General features: G+C 33.3%; 1 protein-coding gene across 2 annotated transcripts in view; it reads right to left on the bottom strand.

Annotated features, from left to right (window-relative positions):
- LOC118184362 (single-minded homolog 2-like) overlaps positions 1 to 25792 on the bottom strand; it is a 272622-nt gene that overhangs the window by 20152 nt on the left and 226678 nt on the right. The window contains exons 5-7 of one of the 2 annotated variants that reach the window (XM_035354022.2): positions 8544 to 8633; positions 6375 to 6495; positions 3017 to 3105 (exon numbers count right to left, since the gene is read on the bottom strand). In XM_035354022.2, the coding sequence (XP_035209913.2) occupies positions 3017 to 3105; positions 6375 to 6495; positions 8544 to 8633 (300 nt within the window). Of the gene's footprint in view, positions 1 to 3016; positions 3106 to 6370; positions 6496 to 8543; positions 8634 to 25792 lie in introns of both variants that reach the window. The other variant, XM_035354023.2, reaches the window with a different exon arrangement.

Raw genomic sequence — 25792 nt, forward strand, 5'->3', positions numbered from 1 at the left:
TCTAAGTGTTTTGTTCTTTTATTCGTTGCCTCAAATAATGAAAATTCAGCTTTCAGTGTCGTTGGATTTGTAAGTTTTTCTTTAAGATCTTCAATAAACTTATGAATTGATTTTTCTATGGCTTCTTTTAAAAAGCATTACTCTGATGAATAGTTTCTTTGATTTGCTGTTCATCAGAATCGGTTTCCACCTAAGACTTTGGAAATATTCTAGACAATATCTTTCCAAATAGCTTAATAATTTCGGTTTTTGAAGTTAAAAAGTAATGCTTATCGAAAAAACTCCCACAGGCTAAAAGAACATTGAACTATTATTCGTGATTTCACCAAGGACATTAAACATGAAAAACTTATGAGAATTTTCGACAAGAAGAAACGAGTGCAGACATTTCCGGATGAATGGGGATCCTTTCCAACAACTACTACAGGGCAGGTCGAATTTATGTACTGCAATACTAGTGCGAGACAGGTGTATAGTTACCTTTCGAAGGCAGTGCATAAAACAATGTTTCACAAACTTTTATCTGCAGGCCGCAAGTTGTGCTCAAATCCTGCCTTTGTAGTCCTCCCAGATTTCCCCAAATGACAAAAAAAAATAAAAATCAATTTAGCTGCCCATACCTCATTATAAATGGAAAATCTCAAAATTTGAACATTAAACATGGCAATCGTCTATGGTTTTTCTCATAACACTGACATTTTATAAAATTTATTAATATGTAATATGTATTTAATTTTATAACAGTTATTTTAATTTTGAGACCCTTTCCTTTCAATTCTTGTTTCCCACTTGCAACTCCCTACCAGAATGAGGTTTTAGAATCGCGTTGAATGCAAATGAGTTAGAAGTAGTATTTATTGTAAGCTCAACTAACTCTGAGAGAGTGAGAGTGCTAGAAATCCTCAGTGGCGAGCGTTTGCCTTCTGGCTAATTCATTATTGAAACTGTTACGATCGGCCGTATTATACGTGCCTATTAATATTCGCCAGCTAGTTTAATTTAGGGGCCAACTGCATTAGATAATTGTTCCTAGCTTCAGCTAAGTTTAGTTTTAGTTAATATTAGATTAGTTTCTTATTCTGAGTTAAAGAACGAGTAGAGGCTTTCCTGTAAGCCCGAGAAGGGGCCGACTGTTATTGTTTAGTTCAGTGAATAAAAGTGTAAATTAACCCTTCTCGAGTCTACGTCTCAGTTGTCTGAACTGAGCGAAATTCGCTACGTATTTCACTGAGTTTCTTGACGTTTTATCGTAGACAAATTGCGAGAACATCATTAATGATTACCTAACTTTCGGACTTCCCAATCTATTCTTAGCAACAAAAACACATGACCGGAGCTTCTTCCTAGAGTATACCCAAATATGTAACTGCTTTCATGAATCGGTAGATTTATCTATCTCATTCAAATGAGTACTAATATTTGTTTAATTTTTAATTTATAAGAAAAATATTATCCGTAGTCTAATAACCTTGAATTATTAAAACCTAATATAAATTTTCTTTTATTAACCTAATTACTCAATACAGTATGAAATTTAATGAATTTTAATTTCTTTATTTTAAAAATGTAAATGGTTAACATATACTAACAAAATAGCTTCCAAAGGGAACAAGAGTAAGGCGGTCCTCAGAACATTCTAATTTATAAAAGTGGTTCCCACTTAAAAGGTTTGTGAAGCACTGGTATAAACAATACAACTCACTGTTGTAATTTATATAAGTATTTGTATTTTATTTACTTGTATTTTGCTGTATAATGGTATCTATTGACTTGGTACTGTTCTGTAATTTTTTGATTTATTTATTAGTATTCAATTATTTATTTAGTATGTCATAATTCTGTATCCATATATTGAATATTTTAAGTGATTTTTATTAGATAGTAATTTTAGTATTAAGTGTTCAACTGATGCTTATTACTCTGTATGACTTGAAAACATATGTTAGAACTTCGGAAACAGATCAAGAAGAAGAGGCGACACAGAAGTTTTTAAAGCCAAAACCCTTTATCAGGATATGATAAACACTTTTTGCGAAATTCTTCGGCTGCATTTGATAATCTTTCACCAAATTTTGAAGTTGGTAGGAAACGCATTTTTAAAGCATATTTTTCTAGAATTTTTCTGGTGTCGTAAGCCCGCCTCTTGGCAATGCCATAATTTGCAAATTTTTGATCTAGTTATGCTGCATGTTTAGGACCGAATTGGCGGTATCTCTTCCTCGTTCAGGAGAACTTAACAGCATTATTTCTTGTTTCTCCTTGAGTTATATTTATTTGAAAATCTCCTTTTATAAAAACAGTATGGATAGAAGATTACATATAGATTAGAGATACAATAACGATGCAGGTTTTCCTCTTTATCTGTGCTGTTCATTTCAAAGGTCTACACTAAATGTTACACGTTACAGAATTAAAATTCTTCAAATCATTCATTGTTTCATCCTTGAATTGGAATCCCATTCGGTAAAACCGTACTGGATTGGATTATTTGCTTATGGTAAAACACACTACGGTTTTACATTTAGAGGAAGTGATCCTTCGGGGAGGATTGTCTAAGGAAAGCTGGCTCGTATTCACGTTTCGCATGAGGAAAATCACCCTATTTAGAAGAATAATTATAATGTTATCTTACAGTGAAACGTTAATGAAACGCAAGCTTTCTCCCAAATAAAATTTTTGATAAATGAAATCCAAAGTAGAAGGTAGAATAAAAATAGAATTTTGAGAATATGAAATATGCCATTAATAATACGCAGTGAACGTTTACTAAGACGATTCTAGATAGCCAGATGATTTTAACTTTAACTTTTTTTTTATCTGCAGAGGGAACGATTAAGAGAGATTTAGAGAAACGATGTTCAACATCGATGCTTATTTATTTTCTCAGAAATTCTAGTCACTTTCAGAGACTGCAATTAAAACACATGTTTGTGCATGAAGATATATTGTTAACATTTACTAAAATAATTTCTAAACAAAAGCTTTACATTCCAAATCAAAACGAATAAATACTTACTTTATAGCCACCGGAAGTCAGACCTGCATTTCTCTTGGCAAGAACGCACTTCATTCTAACGAAGAACGACCTCTCTAATTCGAACTCCACTAAAAAAGAGAAGCAAACAAATCTTTGGTCATAGAATAGCAAAGTAATACCATGCAAATTTTAATGAAAATTTTAATTAAAATTTGCATATAAAAATACATTCATTTTTTGTTTGTTTTGTTTTGTTTTCATTCTTTCAAAGGAAGTGCAAAAAATACAGATATAATAACAATAAATTTAAAATTTCCTTCCTTGAAAATAAATTCGTCGAAAGATATATAGAACCAATGCGAAAATTTCTGAATTCATTGAATCAAGAAAAATAATTACTTTAAATTAACAGCGACTTAAAAATGTTGGTGAAAAAAGATATCTAGCGAGAGTACTGAAAGCTGTAAGCGGCCAAACAGATATAGCAATGAAAGTATAAGGCCATTTTTTCTTTGTTTGTGTGTGTGTAAAGAAATATAACTGAACGTCGTTACTCGAGCTAATGTGAGCTAATACTCGAGCTAATGCTAAGCTATCTTTCAAGAAGTCGATTTCAAAGCAAATGAAAACATTTTAAGTACAGACATCCCTCCTGTAACATACAAGATAGGTTCCTGTTGTATGAAACCTTGTTATGCGAGACTAATAACCAATACAAAATAGAGGGATGCATTCCAAAAGCTAAATCTTTTAATGGTTCTTCCCAGTGTTGCCTCATTTTAAATTTACACTTTCCGCAATGTCAGATGGCAGTATATAAATAAATAAGTTGTCATTATGTAGTACATACGATGGCATAGTACAACCGTTTTATCGAAGTATACATATGCATAAAGTGTTACGAGTATAAGAGGGTTTACGCAATTTCATTAATCCGCTAGAATGAAAGCGTATTGTTGTGCTATACGAGGGTTTCTGCAATTTCTTATCATGAAAAAGCGAAATCCTGTTATAAGAGGGATATGTGTACTGGAGTTTGCTTGTAGAAAGTTTATAATCACAGTGCAACGATACTTGTGCACTTCACAGAAACTGTATTTGAAACGGCACGAAACAGTTTAGATTTACTGGCTGTTTATGCTCTGCTAAGAGATCGAGATGCTCACCAATTTCAGAAGAAAAATTGGACGATATTAGGAAGTAGTAAGAGTCCAAAGAACTCGACAAGGTGAGCTGATAGAGAAGTGCCAAAGCTTCACAGTATAGCGTATCCTACGAAATCAAATGTGTTATCTCCATGTACGTTAGGGTTCATACAAGAACTAACACTTGACAACAATTCAAAACGCCGCAACATTTACATGGAAATTCAGAAAGCAAAGGATTTGTTAAAAGGGCAGGGGCTAAGTTACCTTCCACCTCAGTGGAAAGTAAGTTGTCATCACAGGCATATGAGACTCAAAAACACCCAAATGTCTTAGTAAAGCATAAAAGGCATTGTTAAAAGTGAAAATGTTTTCGGTATTGAGCAAACACTCAATGTGTACAATCTCTTCACTATTGCTGGCCATTCCTATCTGAACCTGATAACAAAGTGATTTATGTCTCAGCTGAAAAAAGATCTTCCTAACTTAGCAGTCTTCCAACTGAAGGTAACATGGATTCGGTTTCAGACGAAGGAGCTCGTTGCATATATATTTTCATAGTTTTCTTCTGTGTAATGAGGATTCGAGTCTATTTCCATTAGAAAGTCTTCCAAAGAGGCATCCCTTACTTTAGGCAAATGTCCCTAGCGTGCTTTGCCATAATCAAGCGAAACAAACTATCAACTAGATATTGCCTCCTCCCATTCCCATTTGCACATTCCTTGTGATTTAAATGCCAATCTGCTGGAATGTTGGATCGGGCATGTAGTGAAAACAATTTGCCAATGCTGCTCTGACTTCTAAATTAAATAGATGCAATGCCCTGTGGTTCCTATTTACAGGGTTACATCAGTGAGACAATGCATCTGCCTCTTATGACACAAAACCTTGAAGAACTAAATGTCTGTCTCCGAAGCAGAAGCAATTTCTGGCGATATGCTAGAACACGTTTGGGCATAATTTGAGTAGATATCTGCTGTGTCATAAATAGGTACTCATACCGAACGCTTGGAATGATGCGATATGTTATTTCATACTGAAAAAAATAAGAATTAATTTTCTCCATTACTTCTAAATCCCTTTGAGTACAGTTAATGCATTAAATCTTCATATCGAAAAGTACTTAGCCATTTAGAGTTTTCAATTGCAAAACAAAAAGTTTTTTTCGATATTTGAAGTGTACAAAGACTCTTAAGGTTAACCTTTTGGAACATAACATTTCTATAATTATAAAATTTTAATATTTAAATTGCTCTTTCATTTTCCTTTCTTCATTTTAAGAAGGAATATTTAGATATTTATTTTACCTTTGTCAAGCAAATATTCTAACTTCAATTTATATGGCATTAATATAATTATTGAAGTAATGAATCCAGTTCATATCTAATATTTCGGAAAGCAGGTTTAACAAACTTCAATTCACCAGAATGTACGGGCTTGTTCTCTTATTATTAGTCTCGTTAGAATAGGATTATATTAGATGAGAAGAATCAGTTTTGATGTCTCCCTTTAAATCTTTCAGGTTTAGAGACTGCCGCCTTCGCCCATAAATCTGTCATAGTTTGTAAATCAGTAAATTTGTTTGCAGACTTCGTAAATATAATCTTGTAGATCCCAGCATCAGAGAAAAGCAAAGTTTTCCTTAATGACCTCTAACTAAACTAGAGCTTTGTGAGGAAAAAAACGCTCGAGTTTATTTCTTCATTGCATACTTATTCATACTCAAACAATTTACTCAAGAACTCAAACGGCTTACCATCTAAGGATGCTAAGTTAATTGCTCAATAAAAAACAACGAAATGTCTTAAAATACTATCGAAAAATGTTAAAAAAATTTAGCAATAAAAATGGAAGATTAAGGAGAGTTTATTCCTGTTGTTTCCCTAATATCTAATTTTTATTTTAGAAAAAGTCAAGATGTGCTGAGAAACAGAAAGATAATAAATCATAACTGAAGGAAATTCAGTTTTCTTAAGTAAAGTAAAATTGTAAGCGAATCACTACTATAATATTAAACTCAAGAAACTGACAATTTGAATATATTTGAACTGACTATGTTTTGTATATAATGTAAAGCTGCAAAAAGATTTTTTTTATTCCTTGTACTCGTTTAAAGCTCCAAGCTGCAGTATCATTGGTCCAAGTTGCAGTATCATTGGTCTAAAATGGTGATGGTAAACGCAGATCATGTTAGGGCGTGAGAGAAGATTACTTAATATTCTAATGGACAGAGAGGAGTGAGACGTACTGACCACCCTGTGGCGCTGGAACTTGGTGGTGGAGGGGCGGCGGCTGCAAGGCAAGTACAGCGGCCATTTCGTCGTGGTCTGTAGGGTCGATGTATTCATAAATGCTATTACCAGTCAGCTCGACCTGAAATGAGAAATTTCAAAATCAAGATTTTGCATTAGTGGTGTATTCTGTTTTGAAACTCATATAAAGTGAGTTTTCGTTTTACGTTACACGTTCAAACGAACGCTTTGGGCTTATATTTCCAATTTAACCAACTTGTGATTGCTTAACAAGCTGAGCGATTTAAAAGCAAAAAAACACAGTTCTTAATAATTTAAACATTTATTCCTTATAATATAACAAACTGACACGAATTAAAATACATGAAAAGTCATTAAATAAATTTAAAAAAATGGGCCATCTCAAATGTACCAAGGTGAGAAAATCTTGGTACATCTGAGATACGATTTTTCCTTTTTATATGAATTTTAATGTCTTAACGGAAATTTTTATTGATTCTTTTTTTCGGTTTTTGATCTCAAGTGAACCAGAAGAACGAAACCCGCTTTCGAAACATATTAATCGACTTTTATGAAGCTTTAATAACCTGAAGAATTCTGAATTGGAGTTTCAGTAAAACGAGATTAATTTATATTTTTATATTTTTATTGTCTTGTATAGTTTTTTTCCCGATTTTATTTTCATTTTTATTTTTAAAGTTTATACTACTAGGAATTCTTATTTTAATTTTGATTTGTTTTAGCTATTGTGTAAAACCTCTCATACACGTTTGCAATTATTAATACTATTAATACTGTTGAGGAATTGCCTTGCTGTGACTCCAGTTTACTTTTAACTTTAGACTCTTTAAGTCTCTCTCTATATATATTATTTCAAAAGAATAAAGACAAATTAAATTTAAATAATTTTCTTGCGCCAGTGCTGCAAGGAACGAAATTTGAATTTTACAAACACTCTCTATTCGTAAAAAGCAAATTCAAAGTCAAACAAATTTCAAATGAAATTGAATTACAAATAAATGATTAATTATTGCTTTTACCCTTGCCTACGGGGATGACGAAACACGAATTGAATAATTGAAGAGTTAGGTTTGGAGGCAATTTCCCCTTCATAAGTCTGTCTCCTGCCTGCTCAACAATTACTCACTTATGCATTTTTATAAATTTTTAGGATTAAAAAATTTATTGGAATTCTGTATTCATAGATTTTGATACTTGCACTTGATTTACATATGCTCTCAGAAGTTAAATGATATTGTATATTAGTTCGCAGCAATAATTAATCATTTGTTTGTAATTCAATTTCATTTGAAATTTGATTGACTTAGAATTTGCTTTTTACGAATAGAGAGTGTTTGTTAAACTGAAATACATATATATATATATAGGCTGCTAAGAAGAGGAAAGTTAAGATTAGCTTAAGCTTTAAATTATTTGATACAGCAATTCCAAAGTATACATGTAACACCAAGTTAAAACAATTATAATAAAGTAAAGCAGTTAAAGTGTATGAGAAAAAAATCTACTGGAACTACTACAAAATAAAATAAACTACAAAAACTAAATAGGAAATTAAAATTTAAAAAAAAAATCTAAACAACTACATCATAGGGTGTACGCTTAAAAATTAAATACATTTTAAAGACAAAGATATTACATAAAAAATCCAAACAAAGGTCAATTAGCTCAATTCGAGACTTATCAGACAGACTTATCAAGGGAAAAGTGCTTGAAAACTCCAATTTAGCTAATGAAATAGGCACATTTCGTCGAACTTAACAATTGAGATTGAAAGCGGTAATTCATAATTAAATTATTAAATTAATTTATCTTATTCTAGCTAAGTCTCAATAGCTTCATTCCTTTTCCCGACATGTCTGTAAGTTAAATTCAGATTGAACTAAAGAACAAAATTGAAATTAAAACAAGAAAAAATTTTTACAAAAAAACTGAAATCTTAAAGCAGATGTAAGAAAAACCTATACAATATGGCCTGTGCTGGCAAATGTACAACTAAAAAAAACAGCGTAAAATCTGTAAGTCATAATACTACACACACACACACACACACACATATATATATATATATATATATATATATTATGTGTATAAAATATCGCTTTTGAAGACAGATGTACGTATTTCAAACGAAAAGGTGACAATACTTACTTGTGACAATCCAAGATGGACGGAGGCAGTTTCTGAAATGTACATGATTTTGCCATCAGGCGCCACAACGAACACGAATCCGTCGAGGGTCTGTAATATAAAAAAATAAGATTAAATTAAAACACTTTGATTGAATTATTATAAGAGGTTTATTGGATCAAATTATGAGTTTTAAAATTTAGACAGAGATTTATATCGGTTGTTTGATCAACTATGGCAAGGCAAATAAATCTGCTAAAGAAGTAAATATTTTAGTGGAAGCAAGACTCGTGTTTGCAGATTGACAAATTTGAAAACTAACACAGTTTCATGAATAACTTTTTGCAATTATTTTTTTAAAAAATTTAACATCGAAAGATTCTGTTTAGAAAATATGAATCTCGGCGAGGGGGCAACTGATACTAAGCTTCTCTTTCGGTAGCAAAAACGCAAAAATGAAAACACCTAGTTTTACAAAAACGTAAATGTAATTATTTGTAAAACAGGCTTTTATTAAACTTCGTTAGTTAACTAATTAAGGTAAATAGATGCATTTATTATCTCACAGCAAAGTACAGCCCTTTGGTTAATCAAAATCAATTAGTCAGGGTTGGTAATTTAATTAGAAACTGCTTTTCGTGTGGGCTATTTATCTCCCACATGGAAGCAAGCTTTTTAATACAAACAAATAAATAATACAAAATAACACATATCAGTGTTTTCGTTAAATCCATAGCTCAACAGAAAGGAATATTTCGAAGCTCTTCAATGACTTAACAGACACTAAACTGCTAATTACAAAATCGTAGGTTAGTACAAAGTGTTATAGATTCTGATCTTAGTCAATAAGGTGATTAACTTTAAAAGTTGCCCTGTTATAATATTTTTTGTCATCACCACAAGAAAGATTTAATCACATTCATTTTTGGATAAAATTATTTTTAATTCTTGACTTTAAATCAAACGTTAGATCAATTATTCCAAAGATATAATGCATATATGTATGTTTTTCATCTGTATATTTAAATGGAAACATTCAAGCAAGGAAAAAAAAAGAGATGGGAAAGTATGTAGAACATAAAGACTGATCCAGTTGGCTTGTAATTTTAGAAACAAGCACTACAGTTAGTAATATGCATATATTTTCTATATATTCTGCTCTACTCTGTCTGCCAGTACTACGTGTCTACGCTTGAGTCAAGTGCAAGCCATTAATAGTGGCAATCAGGTAACCTCTATGAGTTTTACCGCCCAGCACTAAAGCAAATGTCGCCGCTTCCTTTCCAACAAATTTTTTGTTAATTGTATAGGCTAGTTTTACCGCTTCCAAAATCTCGAAGCCATGAGTAAATGCACAGTCTTCAAGGCAATAGAAATTAACTGATTTAGTATGCAGGGAACTAGTACATCACGTGTGAACATTTTCAGAAATGAACTTATTTTTATATTTTCAATCACGCATCAATTCATGCTAGTGGTTCCTCCGGACCCCCAGTGGTTCTTATGATAGCTGAAGGCATCTGTGGTAAATGAAAATTAATTTAGGTGTACGTGGGCAATGTAGAGGACCCGTACATGATTTAATATAAAGTAAAATAATTGGGATCCATTTTCATTATATGAAAGTTCAAATAAATAGCAATAAAAATTGGAAGCAATTTTGCGCTCTGAATAAAATAAAACAAACGGTGTCTTTTTTTTTTCTTTCACACACGACAGTATGCGAAGAAGAACAAATGTACACAATATAGAGTTATGCAATATATGGTTAAAATATGGTTTCATTCCGTTCCCATGATATAGTACTTTACCTGTCTGCTTCCTATGCAATAAAATTTTGTCAAACGAATCACTGAAGTTTGAGGAATATTTGACAAAAATCCACAGCAGGAAAACAGATAAAGATTTAACTTTCTTTAAAACAGACAAAGAAGAATATTTGAAAACAGTCAGTGCAACAACATCTGAGCGGGATGGCGATGAACTCAGTGGTTCCTATAACATTTCTTTATTGACTGCAGTGTTGAAAAGCTGCACGCCATTGGTGAAGAACTTATCTATCAGCTGTAAATGAGGCTTAACGCGCCCTGCTGCATAAACCAGCTTTCGATATTGTACGAAGGATTCTACTGAGTAATAATACAGTATAAGGAAAGAATGACTCAGTGCATAGAAAATTCTTTATGTGAGTTCTCAACAACATCTGGATTCTTGAAACAGATTGATGAACTTCGCCAGGAAACAAAGCCAATGACCTTATGTGTGATTTGTAAAAGAAGAAAAACACTTCTCAAGAACCGTTATTTTTTCAAACGTTTGGAAGCTGATACGAAAGGTGAAACAATTCTAAATGAATTAAAAGATTTTTCGATATAAAAGCTATACCCTTGAGTAATATCCTTGCCGTTGCTATCGAAGGTGCTCCAGCAATGGCAGGACGACACCGAAGTTTTCGTGTATACTTGAAATAAGATATATTGAAAGTATATTACGTGTACATTGTGTCATTCATCAGCAACATTTAGTCGCCAAAAATCTTAGTGAACCCTTGGCTCATTATGTCATTAGAGCAGTCAATAAAGTCTAAAGAAATGCCTTAAATGGGAAGTTATTTTTTCAATTTTGTTTAGGAAATACTAAAGATTATAATTCGAAAGTTCGTTGGTTATCCAAAAGTTCATCGATTTTTGGATTTATTTAATGCACTCTTTGATTCAGAGTTGTAATTCCCGGAAGTTAGAAATCTACTGCTCAGTTTAATTAATTAAAAAAATGACATAGCTTATTTGACTATTTAATTTAAAGCTACAAGGTGATCAACAAAATTTAATCAAAACTAAAAGTATAATATATGCGTTTATTACAAATTTTTCTATACAAACAAAACTTGGGGAGAGGAGAATCCTTTCAGTTTACAGATTTTTCAAAATTGCTAAAACTAGATGAAGAATTGCTTGCTTATGGTCAATAATTAACAGCTCTACATTCTGACCTCAGCCAAAGATTTGAAGTCCTACTTTACTTAGTTAATCTCGATTGAGTGATGGATCCGTTTGCAAGTAGACTCATAAACTCAGATGAATCCATATTAACAGAGGGGGAATTTATTATCCACAAATGAGAAACTGAAACCGTTGTTTGAACAAGGATATCACACACATTCTGGTAACAGAAACAGATGGCAGTTTCATATCTTGCATTATAGATCACTATAGCTGCTGAATGCTTTTCCATAACTTTCTAATTAGTATAACTTGTATTTAGCACAGCTGTAATCTTTATTACAGAAAAAAAGAAACCTACTGAAAATTAATGCATATGAGGAGATGAAAGATGCTACGTTCTGGAAATGCAGCAATGAATCTGACAATACCGGAAGCGTTTCTAAACAAGGCTTAGTACATTAAAATATTGTACAGAGTCTGCAAAAGTTTCCGCATCATGTCCAGATTTGTATGGATCAGAATGCTGACATATATTAAAAGTAGACTATTAAAGACAGATTTAAAAAGATCCAGTTTAAAAAAAATATAATAAAACTGTATTTAAAAGCATTTTTAAAAGCTTTAAAAGTTAAACTGCCATTTAAGATTATATACAAAAGTAGTAAGATACAAACGAAATGACTAAATTAGAAACCGCTCTCCTCTTTAAAATACAAAATTAAAAAAAAAATCAAATTAGGTTTCTTAGAATTCATAACGTTGAATTTTAAAATAAGTTTCATGCTCTCGATAATTCTGAGCTAAACGGGGAGCAAGGAACAAAGATGAAGTAAAACGGGGCTTTTGTTTTATATAATATATTCCGCAGAGTTAGAAAACGAGGATAAAGAAAGCCACGGTTTTTGTTTTATATGCAGTTAAACAATTCCAAGCGCGAAAAGTAAAATTTGAAAACAGAACCCTTAGGACTTACATGTAATTTAAGATTTTCTCATACATTAGTATTCGATCGCTTTCCGAAAATATGAATTCACTGTATTGCGAAGTAAATGTGATTTATCTCTATCACTTAGAGACTAGCACTGGCGCCCCATTTCGTCAAAATATAGCGCAAAAAAATTTGAACTATGAATCACAAGCTAAATTCCATCTGTACAAACAATTCGAAAAATTCTAACTCTTTTATTTCCATCCCGGGCTCCTGTAATGGCCTCTTCTCTCGCTGACAAGTGGAAAAGAGAAGAAGAGGAAAGCGAAACGGACTTTCAAATCCGCAGGCCGATCTACAACTCGGCTCTGAAATGGTGTCTTCGAATGCAGGAGCACGATCGTCTGCCGATGACGGATTATCGCTTCCGGTTTTATGGCGGGCCACAGCACTCGACGGCGGGCGTTGGAATTATGTAAATGCTGCTCGTGATGTACGATCGGGCTTGTTGATACAGGCCGACGCGTATAAATCGACTCCTCCTATAGTAATGAATGTCGAGGACGAAATTCTTTATCTCTAGGCGGCATTTGCAAGAGGTTGTACACACAGTTTGTCGTGTGAGCAGAGCAATACGGCCACCGATAGATAGCGCTAATCACTGCTGCCATATAACGATGGAAACTTTGATGCTAAATGGTTCTGTCATTTACAAGCATTATATATCCCGCTTTTCGAACAAGAGAAAAACAATGGCAAAATTAGCGTGTTTTTCAGATAAGATAATAGAAAAAGAAAGTGCAAGTGAAAAAATTAAGCTTTGTTCAGGAAAGCAATTACGTGTCATTAAGAGTGGATCATAAATAATTCAAGCTGAGTTATTAGAAATATTCGAAGCTCAGTCTTTCTTAATGAACTTGACCCAATTCTGCGATGGTAAAATTTGAATAGTATTCTGTTAAAATGCATGATTAGGGAATACTAGTGCGTATTATAATTACAAATAAATTTCTCTATTTATGTTATTTTTGAAATAAAATTTTATGCTGCTATATCATCTATTGCTGAGTAAGAAATATATTTCTGTTCACTCCTCTAAGTAAACACACTTTCAAATAGAGAAAGACTTCAGAGAACAACCCTAATAGAAAACGTTCCCTAATAGAAATCATACAGCGTTTTAAATTAAACATAAAATTAGGTAAAGCAACAACCTTCTGTTTGACTTATATTTTAACGAAGATTTCGAGGGCAGCAGGTGCTAGGTCCCTCATCATCGCAGTAGAAAAGAATTTCTGCAAAGAAGCTAAATTTATACAAAAAACCAAACAGTAAAACGAACAAGAGGTAGAGCCACCTGTCCACAGAAATTTTAGCGAAAATTAAGATAATAGGAGGTAGAACCAAGAGGTAGAGGTCCACAGAAATAGTAACGAAAATTAAGTTAATAGACTTTTAAAGTCATTAATAAAAACTGTAACTGTGTTGGAATTGAAGCTCACTACCTAAGCAAAATAAATCTGTGCGAATGTGAAATGCTTAGAGCTTCAAGGATTCAGTTCACTGACTGAAGAGGCTTTTCGATAATTTTTGCAAACCTAAAGTCAAAACTGTGATTAAATATCCAACAATGATTAACTATCGAATATTTGTTTCTTTCTTCTTTTCAGACATATGATTCGTGTTCCTTGCGAATAGCCCTTGGTCGAGGAGAAACTTTAACGCTCTTTTAGTTAGCCGATATACACTCTTTTGCAAAAAATCGAAGCTCTAAGAAGGACGTTTGCGATCGTAACGAAATTTGGTATGCAAACACATCTTGATCGAACATGCAAATGATCAAAGTTTCAAGGAAAATGAACAGGAATTGTGATCATAGCGCACATTTCTAATGCACAATTCGCAAAGTATAAAACCAGTTACAGAGGCAGATAATTTATCTTTTTTGTTGCTGCCATTGTAATTCCGTAAAGAAGCAAATAAAGATGCCATTACGGCAATATCGAAGACCTTATAGACAACTAAACGACTTCGAACGTAGTCGCATTGTAGGGTTGCGTGAAGCTGGGTGACCATACCGAGCAATAGACCGCCACCTGTAGCATACAGACACTGCTGTGCAAAGACGTTGGCAACAATATTTGCGACAAGGAAACTGCCGACGAAATGAAGGCTCTGGAAGACCAAGTAGCACAAATGCGAGCCAAGATAGGATGATTGTTCGCCAGGCCCGAACCGTCCCAACGGTATCATTGCCGGTTATTTAACGTACTACAGCCACGTCTATACCCCCCGTGGTACCGTCCACCATTTCACGGCGCTTCTCTGAGGCGAGGTTACCCTCACAGGGGCCTTTAAAACGTTTGCCTTTGACCCTACAACATCGGCGGAGTCGTTTGGAGTGATGTCGCAGCCGATCATCATGGCTGCCATCAGACTGGCATCGTATAGTGTTCAGCGATGAATCCCGCTTTACTCTTGAAGTAGATGACCACCGTGTTCGTGTCTGGAGAGGACGGGGCCAGCGGTCCCAATCAGCTTTTGTTTTAGAAAGGCATACAGCTATAACTCTTGGTGTGATGGTGTGGAATGCTATTTCTTATGACAACAGGTCATCTTTGGTCATCCTTCGTACATCTTTAACAGCTCAACGATATGTTGATACCATCCTGAGGCCGATTGCATTACCCTTCAGGGCACGCTATTTTCTTACAAGATAATGTCAGGCCAGATACCGTTCGCATATCTCTGGACTGTTTCTGTGCTGTTGATATTCTTTCTTGGCCAGCAAGGTCACCAGACCTTTCACCAATCGAGCATGTCTGGGGCATGGTAGGCCACCAGATTCGGGCACGACAAAATTTCGCAGATCTGGAGCGATAACTGATGATGCCTGGCAGAATGCGTCGCAGGATGACATTAGGAACCTCTACCACTCCTTGCCTCGACAAATTCAAGCATGCATTGCCGCCAGGGGCGGTTCGACCAACTACTAATTTGAACACTCAATGGGTGATTGTGAGCCGTGAAATGGTACTATGACCTTGATTTTTAATCATGTTATTATCTGTGTATGAGCCACACACATATTCAAATTCATTAAAAACAACCACTACCTTCATGAAATTCGATTTTCTTGCAAAAAATGTATCTTAAAACACATTGACAAGATATGCTCTAAATTCTCCTAATTGTCAAAGTCAGAAATGGAATATTTAAGAATAGAACAATGGATTTTGAGAAAATGACTTGAAAACTGAACTACTGAAGAATCTCTGAAATTTTGTAACTTACAAAAGGATGAAATGTGAGAAAGACAACGCTATGAATGTTATTTCCAATAGCGGAATGTCTTCTTTGATGGCATTTTTTTAAAGGCTTTATCAATGTCCATGAAAGAAATCCTCTGTAAGTATCAAATGATTTCAAATAATCGAGTTCATTAGGAAAAAATGATTCCGAGGAGAATATTTTGAGAGAGCGAAATACATAATAAGAAAAAGGAGCCATTTTTTTGCTTAGCCGGGTGACATGATTTAGCATGTGGAGACAACAAACAAAAAAGGGTATAATGTAAGCATTAGTGCTAAAATCAGATTCATTGCGGATTATAAGAGTATCAAGGAAGGGAAGAGTATTGTTAGATTCATTTGCAGAATGCTGGATCAATCGAATTTATAACAGACAAAATCTGGGATAAATCTTCTTCATGGGAATCGAAAAGCCTGAAAGTGTTGTCTACGTAGCGAATCCAGACACGAAGATAGTTTGTCAAATAATTTGACCTCAAAATAGTGCATTTAAATGTCAGCAACCCCAGGACTGAGGGATTACCTATGCCTAATCCTTCAGTTTGGAGGTAATATTTATTTTGGAAAACAAATTGGGTTTTACTTAAAAAGACTTTAGTAAGAGAAATTAACATTTTAATTTCAGTATGTGTGAAATGGAATTCACAAAGCCTAGTAAAAGAAACTAAATATTTGGCCAAAGGATGTAATATTGTCCAAGTTAGAAACTATAGGTCGTAAAGTTCCATTTTGTGGACTACTGGAAGACTATGAAACCTAATACAGTTAGCAATAGGTGGAACAAGTGATTATTTTAACCTTAGTTGAGATATAACAGCTGTTTTAACTTTCGTTAGGTCAGAAGTTCAGAAATTCTTAGGTATCGATCAGTAAGGGCCTTTATTTATCAGTTTAGTGACTCCATCAGTATATGTGCGCTTTCCATAAAAACGATCTGTCCACCCTTATCAGCTTTGGAAATAATGATGTCAGGATTAGAATGAATTTCAAGCAAGGCCTTTCTTTTGATTATGATTCAAAACAAACGATTTGTTATTAATAGTTAAGTGGCGGATTGTATCATTCTGTAGTTCTGAACTTTTAAAGAATTTAGAAGCTTTTTTAATAGAAGGAATGATTTGAGTTGAGCGAAGGTTTAGTTATGTATGGAAAGTGGAATTTTAATAATTTCATCTGATCCTTCGAAAGATTAACATTAAAGATATTAACAATTAGAATTTACAGGAAGAAGATTAACAGGATGAGTGAGGCTAGACTTCTGGAGCGTGAACTTTTGATATTTAGAAGCAAAGACCTTTTCTATGGCGTTGACAAGCCATCTTTACGTTTTCAATTATTATTATTTATCGGAATAATTTTACTGATAAAGATTTTTGATTTTTAAAAACGCTCTTGTAATTGAAATAACTCTGTATCACGTAACTGAAAGACTATGTGTCTTAAAAATCTATGTGTTAATAAAACGTTCTACTTGAAACTAAAAAATAGTAGAAAAGTACATATTTCTGAGGAAGGGAACATGTAATGAATGTAGAGGATAAAATAAGTACGGTAACTATTCGCAATAATTTGATATTTTTAACACCATATAATCGGGATGATTGGCAACAAAGACTGCTACAATCAAGAGACTAGGTTTCAAAAGACTGGAAAGCAGGGACGAAGACTGGAGTACCTACATAGAGTTGAACATCTATATCTGTGGGTCTCAAACTTAGTAATAAGGTATTTCTCACGCCTTCTTAGCATGCCTTCGTAGTGATACTCTTATACACTACAGGCATACCTGCTGGCACACAAGGTCAGCACGCTCGGGGCGTATTCGAGAGATCCGTGATTCGATTCCCGGCGTGGGCATTGCCCATTTTTCACATCTCCTGCTTCAAAAAAATCCTAATGTCTCTGCAAAGTTTTTCCCCGTAGTCGAGAACCCTCGTCTAATTATTTTGCTGTATCAGTATGAAAGTACCCATTAGAAGTTGATGATAAGGAGAGAAGAGCCTAAAACTCCTTTATTCCATAGTTAGGGATGTTCTAAATTAAAGTAGGGATGAAAATGACGTAATGCCTACTACTCAAAATCTTAAATTAAAAGTAAATAGCGCCATCTATGTTAATGAAAGGAGGTAAAAGCTAGCCTTTGGGGGAAAACCTCTATTTCTTGGTGAGATGGCTCAGCAATTATGTGAAAATTATATTTCAGTTTCTGTAAATAACATGCATATGACATATCTACTAGTGTGTTACTTCAAACAAAATTTTAAATACTACCTCATGGTGTCATCTTTTAAAACAAGAGAACAATAGGCTTCAGACACTACAATGGGCAAAAGTGAAATCAAAATGCCATTACTTGCAACCAAGCTCTGGGGTCAAAGCAAAAAGCTTCCCCCCCCCCTTAAAATGATTCAGAGGTCTATCTCCTCAAGGACTTTATGTAAGCAAGAAACATTATACTTTAGCACAACAAATTTGTCTACAAATGATCTGAGTTTTAGTTTTTTGCATTTTACTAGAATAGTTTGAACTCAGTTTCTATAAATTATTTATATTTTGTCCTCAAATTTTTATTCAATATGAAAAATATATAAATTTTTTACGATATAGATTTATATACTTTATTACTATTAATGATATTAAGCTTCTAAATATATTAATTATAATCTTTACTTTTCAGGCACATTCAGTTTCTATGCATTTTTCAAGATTTTGTCCCCTCTGCTTTAAATAAGTGCACGCGTGTGTCTGTATGTGAGATATAAACGAATTTTAAGTATATAGTCTTATTTAAACAAATAATTCAACAGTATTCAAGCTTAAAAACATAAAAATGAATAAAATTGATTTATTAAGATTTCGCATTTCAAATAAATGAAATAATTTACAACCCAAATTTTGTTAAAAGATTGTTTAATTTAACTAGCACCGAATGATGATATAATACTAAAATCTAAAAACATTTCAGGACAAAAAGTAATATTAAAAAATCTGAAAGGGTTCACATTTTAACGATCGCCCAAATGGAATTTTTTAAGGCTTTCTTATTCTCTCACTGAGTTTGCAGTTTACTGTCTGCTATTGCACTCGCTCTTGCTAATCCTCTTCTTTTTGTCTCTTTAGCGTTATTATTGGGGCATCATCGTACTTACTCCATATGAACTTCAACAGAAAAATTACAAACAATTAAAAGCAGCATAGCAGCAGATGTTTAGAATAGAATATCGGATGCAGTGTTAAGTATTGGCATAATTTTGTTTCAGTTTTTTCTCAGTTCATATCATATCAATGTACAGTTTTTAGTAAGATGGCTTGCAAAACTTTTTTTTTTATCTTTTTATTATTAATGTTTTGTGTGTTTACTTTATTTATTGAATAACCTGCTCTTCGCATTTTTCCCCGTAAAGTCCAATTCAACAGCAAAATCACAAAATAGTTAAAAATAGTATATCTTTAGAATTTCTTATATATAGTCTGGCGCACTGGAGCTAAAAGTGTTTTATTCCTTACAGTGTTGCCACTGCTTGCTTTCAAATCTTTGAGTTTGTTAACAAAAAATTCATTAAAGTTTTTCAGACTATGAAATATAAAATTCGAAACTCAAAATACGGGTTTTCAGGTGTATATGTTCGGGTGGAGGATTATGTTCTTCAAAATTTGATGGATTTAGGTACCACCGTTTTCGCACAATGCGTAGAATAGATACATGCATGCAGATTCTCCATTATTTAATTTCTTTAAAAGTAATACAGGGCGATAACATTTGGAGGAAACACTTTGAAAAGAGATTCGCTGTTTAGAGTGGACGAATCAAAATTCCTTTTCGAGACTAATGTGGCTAAAAAAAGACTAATTCGGGCTAAAAAAAGTTAAAGATGATCTTATGAACTGTATTTAATTAGTAGCTGCAGTTTTAGGATACAACAATAGATGATCACTGTCTACCTAATAATTTAACATGATAATATGCAGAGGAAAAAATTCTTAAATAACGTCAGAAAATGCGTCTGGGCTCACAGCAGACATCAGAGAATCTCAGATCAGAGAAATTCCGAAAATCATCTTTTCAAAAGAAGATGCTTCATACGCCGAGTAAAGGCTTGGTTTGGCTTATTTAATGATGGCAAAACACTGGAGAACTATCTGTCTAAGGGAAGGTATGCCTTCGTGGAGGACTTTCTAAGAGGAGCTGGCTCTTGCATATGTTACACATGGGAAGAGCTACGAAACATCTCATGCAGCCAGCCGTTGCCGGTATTCGTACTTCGGAATGAACTACCAGTATTCAGCGACTTCATCGCTCGGCCGTGGGTGGGCCCGAGTAAAGGACTCGAATAATAATCAGTATGCTGATTACGGATTAAAAGTGTAGGAGTACAGATGGGTTACACTGAAGAAATAATCAAAACAATAATGATATTTTATTAAACTTATATGCGTCAAATTAAGCAAAAGAGAGGACTGAGGATAAAAAGACCTGCCACTTGGCGTACCAAACGCAATCAGCTGCAGCGATGGTTTATTTTTACTCAAACATTTAGAAGAAACTAATAAGCATTTGTAGAGTGATTATGTTTGTTTGAAACAGGAGGCATGAAAAATGTGAAGTGCCCTCGCTGAGACTCGAACCTGGACCTCTCGAATACGCGCCGAATGTGCTACCGTCACACCACGAAAGCATTCTGGAAGGAGGGAGAAAATACCGTATACACTAATAACCTAAGTAAAGCATAAATGATTTCATGGCTTACTTCCAAATATAGATAGCAAATTTTTCGAAACTCGGAAGAGATTTTCGATAAAGCAGGTAAATTATTTGCTTCAATTAAAATATTGTAAACTGGATTAATACGTAAGCAGTAAGTATTCAACTATAAAGAATTCTGCTCGTCTAAAGTATGAAATGTTAAAAAAAATAATTGCAAAACCGGTATAAATTGATAGCTGAGGTTTTTTCTGTAAGATATCGTATTTCAATGAAATAGGAAAAAACACGCAGGGAAAAAAAAAAAAAAAAAAGAGACAAATGATAATTGCATTTCACAGTTATGACGTTAGATTAGATAATCACTGAAATACATCCATTTTCCTGCAAAAACATGCGTATATCCGTCATCAATTCATCCCGAAGTCCATTGTGAGCAGCCGGAAAACACATATGTGATTGTTAATTAATTCCTTTATCATTCGATATTTGGCAAGAGGATTCTTTCTGTAGTTCCAAGTGATAGGTTTGACAGGTTGACCTTTTTACTTCCTTGTACGAAGTAAAAAGGAAGTATTGTAATCGCGAAAAGTTTCAGGCAGCATATTTCAACGAAAATATCCATTTTGACGCTATCAAATGCAATTTAACGATGTTTTTGCGAGATATCTGTACGTAAGGAAAGAATAAAATACTCTTTTCCTTCAAAAAAAAAAAATTATAAAACTGCTTTAAAATTAATTCTGAAGAGAATTTTTCGTGGCGTCTGTACGAACGTATCTCGCATAACTCAAAAACGAGTAGCCTCAGACGTTGAAATTTTGTATATAGGACTGCTATAACATGTAGATGTGCACCTCGTATTTTGGTTGCAATCGGCCGCACCAAACGTGTATAAATATATTTATATATATATATCCACTCTGTTACCCGGCTCAGTGATCTCAGCTTCTTCACTCTTATATGTTTGTAAATTGTACATTTTTTGCTTTAAAAATGATTGTATAATGTTATTTTTATCTTCGGGTTAAGGTTTTTATGCCTTTAGTAAATCTGTATGCAATGTTTTTAGAATTATCAACAATTTTAAAGTTGTCTAAGTGCCGCTAAGCCTTTTTTTCACGGCGGCCATTGATGTTTACATTTGAAACAGCAGACTAGTGGATTTGTTGCCAATCTAGAGAAACTTAGCTTCGCAACAACAAAGATAACGCATTCATTTATTATTGCCAATTAAATCATGCTTAATTCTTTCTGGAATTTTTTCGACGAAATAAGTGTTTTTAAGATTTACTTCGTAATTTTTAAAATAGATATTTTGAATTTTTATGTATTTTTGCCTTCTCGCGAAGTGAGAACTGAATTAATTCAATGAGAAATACTCAATCGTCTGTGAAAAACTGTTTCTTCTTTTGTTTTGTTTGCTTAATTTCTTTTATACATCATTCTAGCTTTATTATAGTATTTGAATAGAACATGTGGCAAGGATTAGATAATTCTATTCTTTAAATGATATAAATTTTGTGCATTATGAGTTATAATATGAACGAAATATACAAGTTAACTGTTATATAATTATTGGATTATATAATAATTAACTTAGTTTGGGTTATAAACAGTTAACTTAGTTTCCGTTATATAATTATTATATAAGTTAACTGTTATATAATTATTAATACTGTTAAGTGAATCTAGCGCCAGAGTGTCGCTATGGTAAACAAATACTAGAGTGAATTTTAAAGAATGCATTTATTCTATTGTGGTTTATGCGCTGTCGGCGAAGTAGATTTAATTCAATCCAATAAGTTTAAATGAAATGCAAGAAAAAATGCGTATAATTTAATATTCCGTACAAGGAAGTCATGTGGTGTACACATCATATTTTTTTAAAAACAGATTCTAGAATTTTCTTTCCTTTCCAGTCGCTAACAATAGATAATTTATGAGGTTTTTCGTGGTCGTTTTTAGTGTACTAAAATTATTTATATAAAAATCCCATGCAATTTTTATAAATACTGTTTAAAAGTTTTTTTTTTTTTTTTTTTTTTTTTTTTTACTCACTTACATTGATAAGTCATTAAGCATTTTGGAGCAAAATATCTCGAAAAATCAAGAAAACTGTCGCCGGTAACTGCATCTATGCTTACAGTTTGCCAGTTAGATATATTGACGACTAACTTAAGTGGGGACTTCTATATATTTCTTAATCATTTGTCATATTTTTTTTTTCTATTCAAAAGCCACGGTAGAGGTTTTACGCCTTTTGGAGAATCAACTGCATTTTTCCCTATATTCCCTTCTGGTTCTTTTAATATGAGATTTGGAAATGTTGACCGGTCTGATGCCGTAGTCTAGTCAAGCCTAACTGAGTGTTGATGGATTCACAGATAACATTAAAATACGAATTAAATTAAGAAACAAATTGATGAGCGATAAGTTTCAGTATCATGAGCTATCTATAAAGCTGTAATCTATAATCTTAGATCTGTTAAATTACTAAAATTCAACGTTTTCTATTGACAAACTATAATATAGTTTCATGTTACTACAATATGTAAGGTTACTAATGTCATTAAGTTTATGTGAGACCCAGCAATTTGCTTTTGTGACCCAATGCCAGGACACGACCTGGCATTTGGGAAACGTTACTGTATGACAGTCTGGATATAATTAGCACTCTTGAAAAATTTTGAGAGGACTTAACACATATTTTTATAAATTAATAAAAGTTTTGTTTCTAACAGCATATTTCACTCACTTAAATGGATATACCAGTAGTTACCTGGATCTGCAGACTTGGAGAGTATGGTAGCAAAAAAACTGTATTTAAATTTAACATTTTTTTTCTTTACTACTCGTGTTTGATTAAATTTGTATCCGAATTGTATTGTAGAGACATTAGATATTTTTGGAAGTAGGAAAGATGAAAAATATGCAACGCCTTCCCCGGGAATAGAACCATGGACCTCTGTAATATGCGTCCAGGGTGCAAATCACTACGGCATGTCAAGAAGGTAGGAGAAATACCTTGTATACTTCTCCTTTTAAAGGGCGTTTGGGGTTTTTAGGGGACCCAATCGCCAAATCCTGGGTGTGGAAAATCATCATCCAACACCTTTTAGTTCGGGCGCCACTGTAGAGACATTTGGTATTTTTTCGGAAGCAGGAAAGTTGAAAAATATGCAACGCCTTCGCCGGGAATCGAAGTAAGGACCTCTGGAATACGCGCCCAGCGAGCAGACCACCACACCACGAAGGCATGCCGAGAAGGTAGAAGAAATACCTTATAGTATCTTGTAGATTCTATTGCGTAGCACGAAATGAGAAAGCATATTTCTAAACTTTCGTTGTTGGAGATTCAGAAAATCTTTTAACTTTAGGACAAGGTAGGATGAATATTTATCCAAATTTTCCAAATTTTTTTAGAGTTTACTTACCGAGAGCTCCTGTTGGAAGAGTACCAGGAAAATTCTATTGATATTTTAGGCCAAAAAGGAATATTTAATTTTGAATAATGTAAGTTTAATTTTTATCATTTCCCTAAATTTTGAGCATTCTTTCATTTCAAAATATTATTGTGAGTTTTATTTATAAAGGAGTATATGTGCAGGGAATCTCAAAACTACAGTTGAAAAAAATGAGTGGAGGGAATTAGCGGTTCGACTGAGTGGATTTTTCTTCTATTCGCTCCGTTCTCATACACCAGTATTCCTTCTCTCCCCGTTCTCGATCTTATTCACCAAGGTTATTGTTAGTGAGAGGTGAGTTCTAAAAACGAATCGATTCAGTTTAGTGAGCTAACGGTTTTGATCTAATCCTATAAAAGAGCAGTTTTGCTCATCTCTAATCCCAAGGCTTTAAAATTAATAAGGACTACGAAGCTTTCCATCGAATATCAGGAAAAGATCAAATCCGTTCATGTCAAGAAATATCATTCTTAGATTGACATTAGTTTTACTGAAAACTGTTGTCGAACTATGTTTCTAGAGAAGCGAAAACTTTGCCACATCACGTAGAGTTTTCGCTGAAATTTTAAAAAGTACCAGTACGCAATTATACAATAATCGCCTTGAAATCATAATCTTAAAATCTCATATGATCACAAATGCTATTCTTCCCTGTTTAATTTATGGAATTTAAAGATTTATTTCGAGGACGGAAGTTTAGTAAAGAGCATTAACAAGTTCGAACAGATTTTTGAGCTTGAAATTCTATTCAAATGTTTTAAAATGAGTAAAACAATGAAAAAGCATTTTTTCCTTCAAAAAGATGGATAATCTCGCAAGCAGTGCAATAGTTGTTTCGTTAAAAGTGTACCGAATCTGCCAAAATTTTCAATTCAAAAGAAATCTTCAATCTTTTGGCATTTATAAAATTTATTACTAAGAACCACAATAAAAATATGAATTATAACTTAAAAATTTCCTCGTACAGCTAGACAAAATATAAAACAAAATTCTAATATCAAAGCAATCGACAGAGTCTTCTCGCTACTGGAGGAATACAAAGATACAAAATAACAAATATAAGATTTTGAATATAATAACCCAATAACTTACCTAGAAACCTTCTTGCTTCTCAATACCTTTCAAGATAACTTTCTGTAATATTTAGAAAGAAAACTGCATGACATTCTATTATTAAGTTTGACCCATGAAGACCTGAACTTTTAATTGTAAAAAATATTGGTAAGCAAAAGGCTAAAAGGCACACATTTTTGCAATCATGCTTTAAAGGGCAATCATTTTTGGGGTTAAAAGCAGAGCAACTGCAACAAGCTTCCCAAAAAGGACCTTGAAGACAAAATCAATCACGAAAAGTTGGTTCTTCCAGAGATTAAAAGATATTCCATTTTTTATATCCTATTGATATTTTACGATTGTCTACCTATGTATAAAAATTTCATTACATTAAATGATATGTTGCTGTTTAATCATTTGTAAAATTTTGATGTCCTTCTTTACTAAAATGACTGTGCATTTGCAAACATATTACAATTTCATGTTCTAACGGAAAGCGATCATTTCCCTTTTTGCTATGTTATGCAGGTATTTGTACTCATAAATCTCGCTGAGGTGAAAATGCTATTTGATATTGTGTACTGAATGACAATTTCAGAGTTAGACACATTGAGTTCTCTCTCATATTTATAATAAAGTTCATCTAAATACTTTTTATCCATAGTTTGCTATATAGAGTATACGGTTAATTATATTTCATCATCAAAAATCGATCTTAAAGTCCTTACCGTAAATAAAAATGAAAGCAATGCAGATCCATTTCTTCGTGTGGCTTTCCGAGAAACGACTAAGTGAACTGCAGCTTCCAACAAGCGATTTTTCCGGCCATGCATTAGATAAGGTTACATCAAATAATCCTTAACT

The sequence above is a fragment of the Stegodyphus dumicola genome, chromosome 9 (genome assembly GCF_044657685.1).
Source record: "Stegodyphus dumicola isolate Sdum_Otavi_A_Nest chromosome 9, ASM4465768v1".
Taxonomy (NCBI): domain Eukaryota; kingdom Metazoa; phylum Arthropoda; class Arachnida; order Araneae; family Eresidae; genus Stegodyphus; species Stegodyphus dumicola.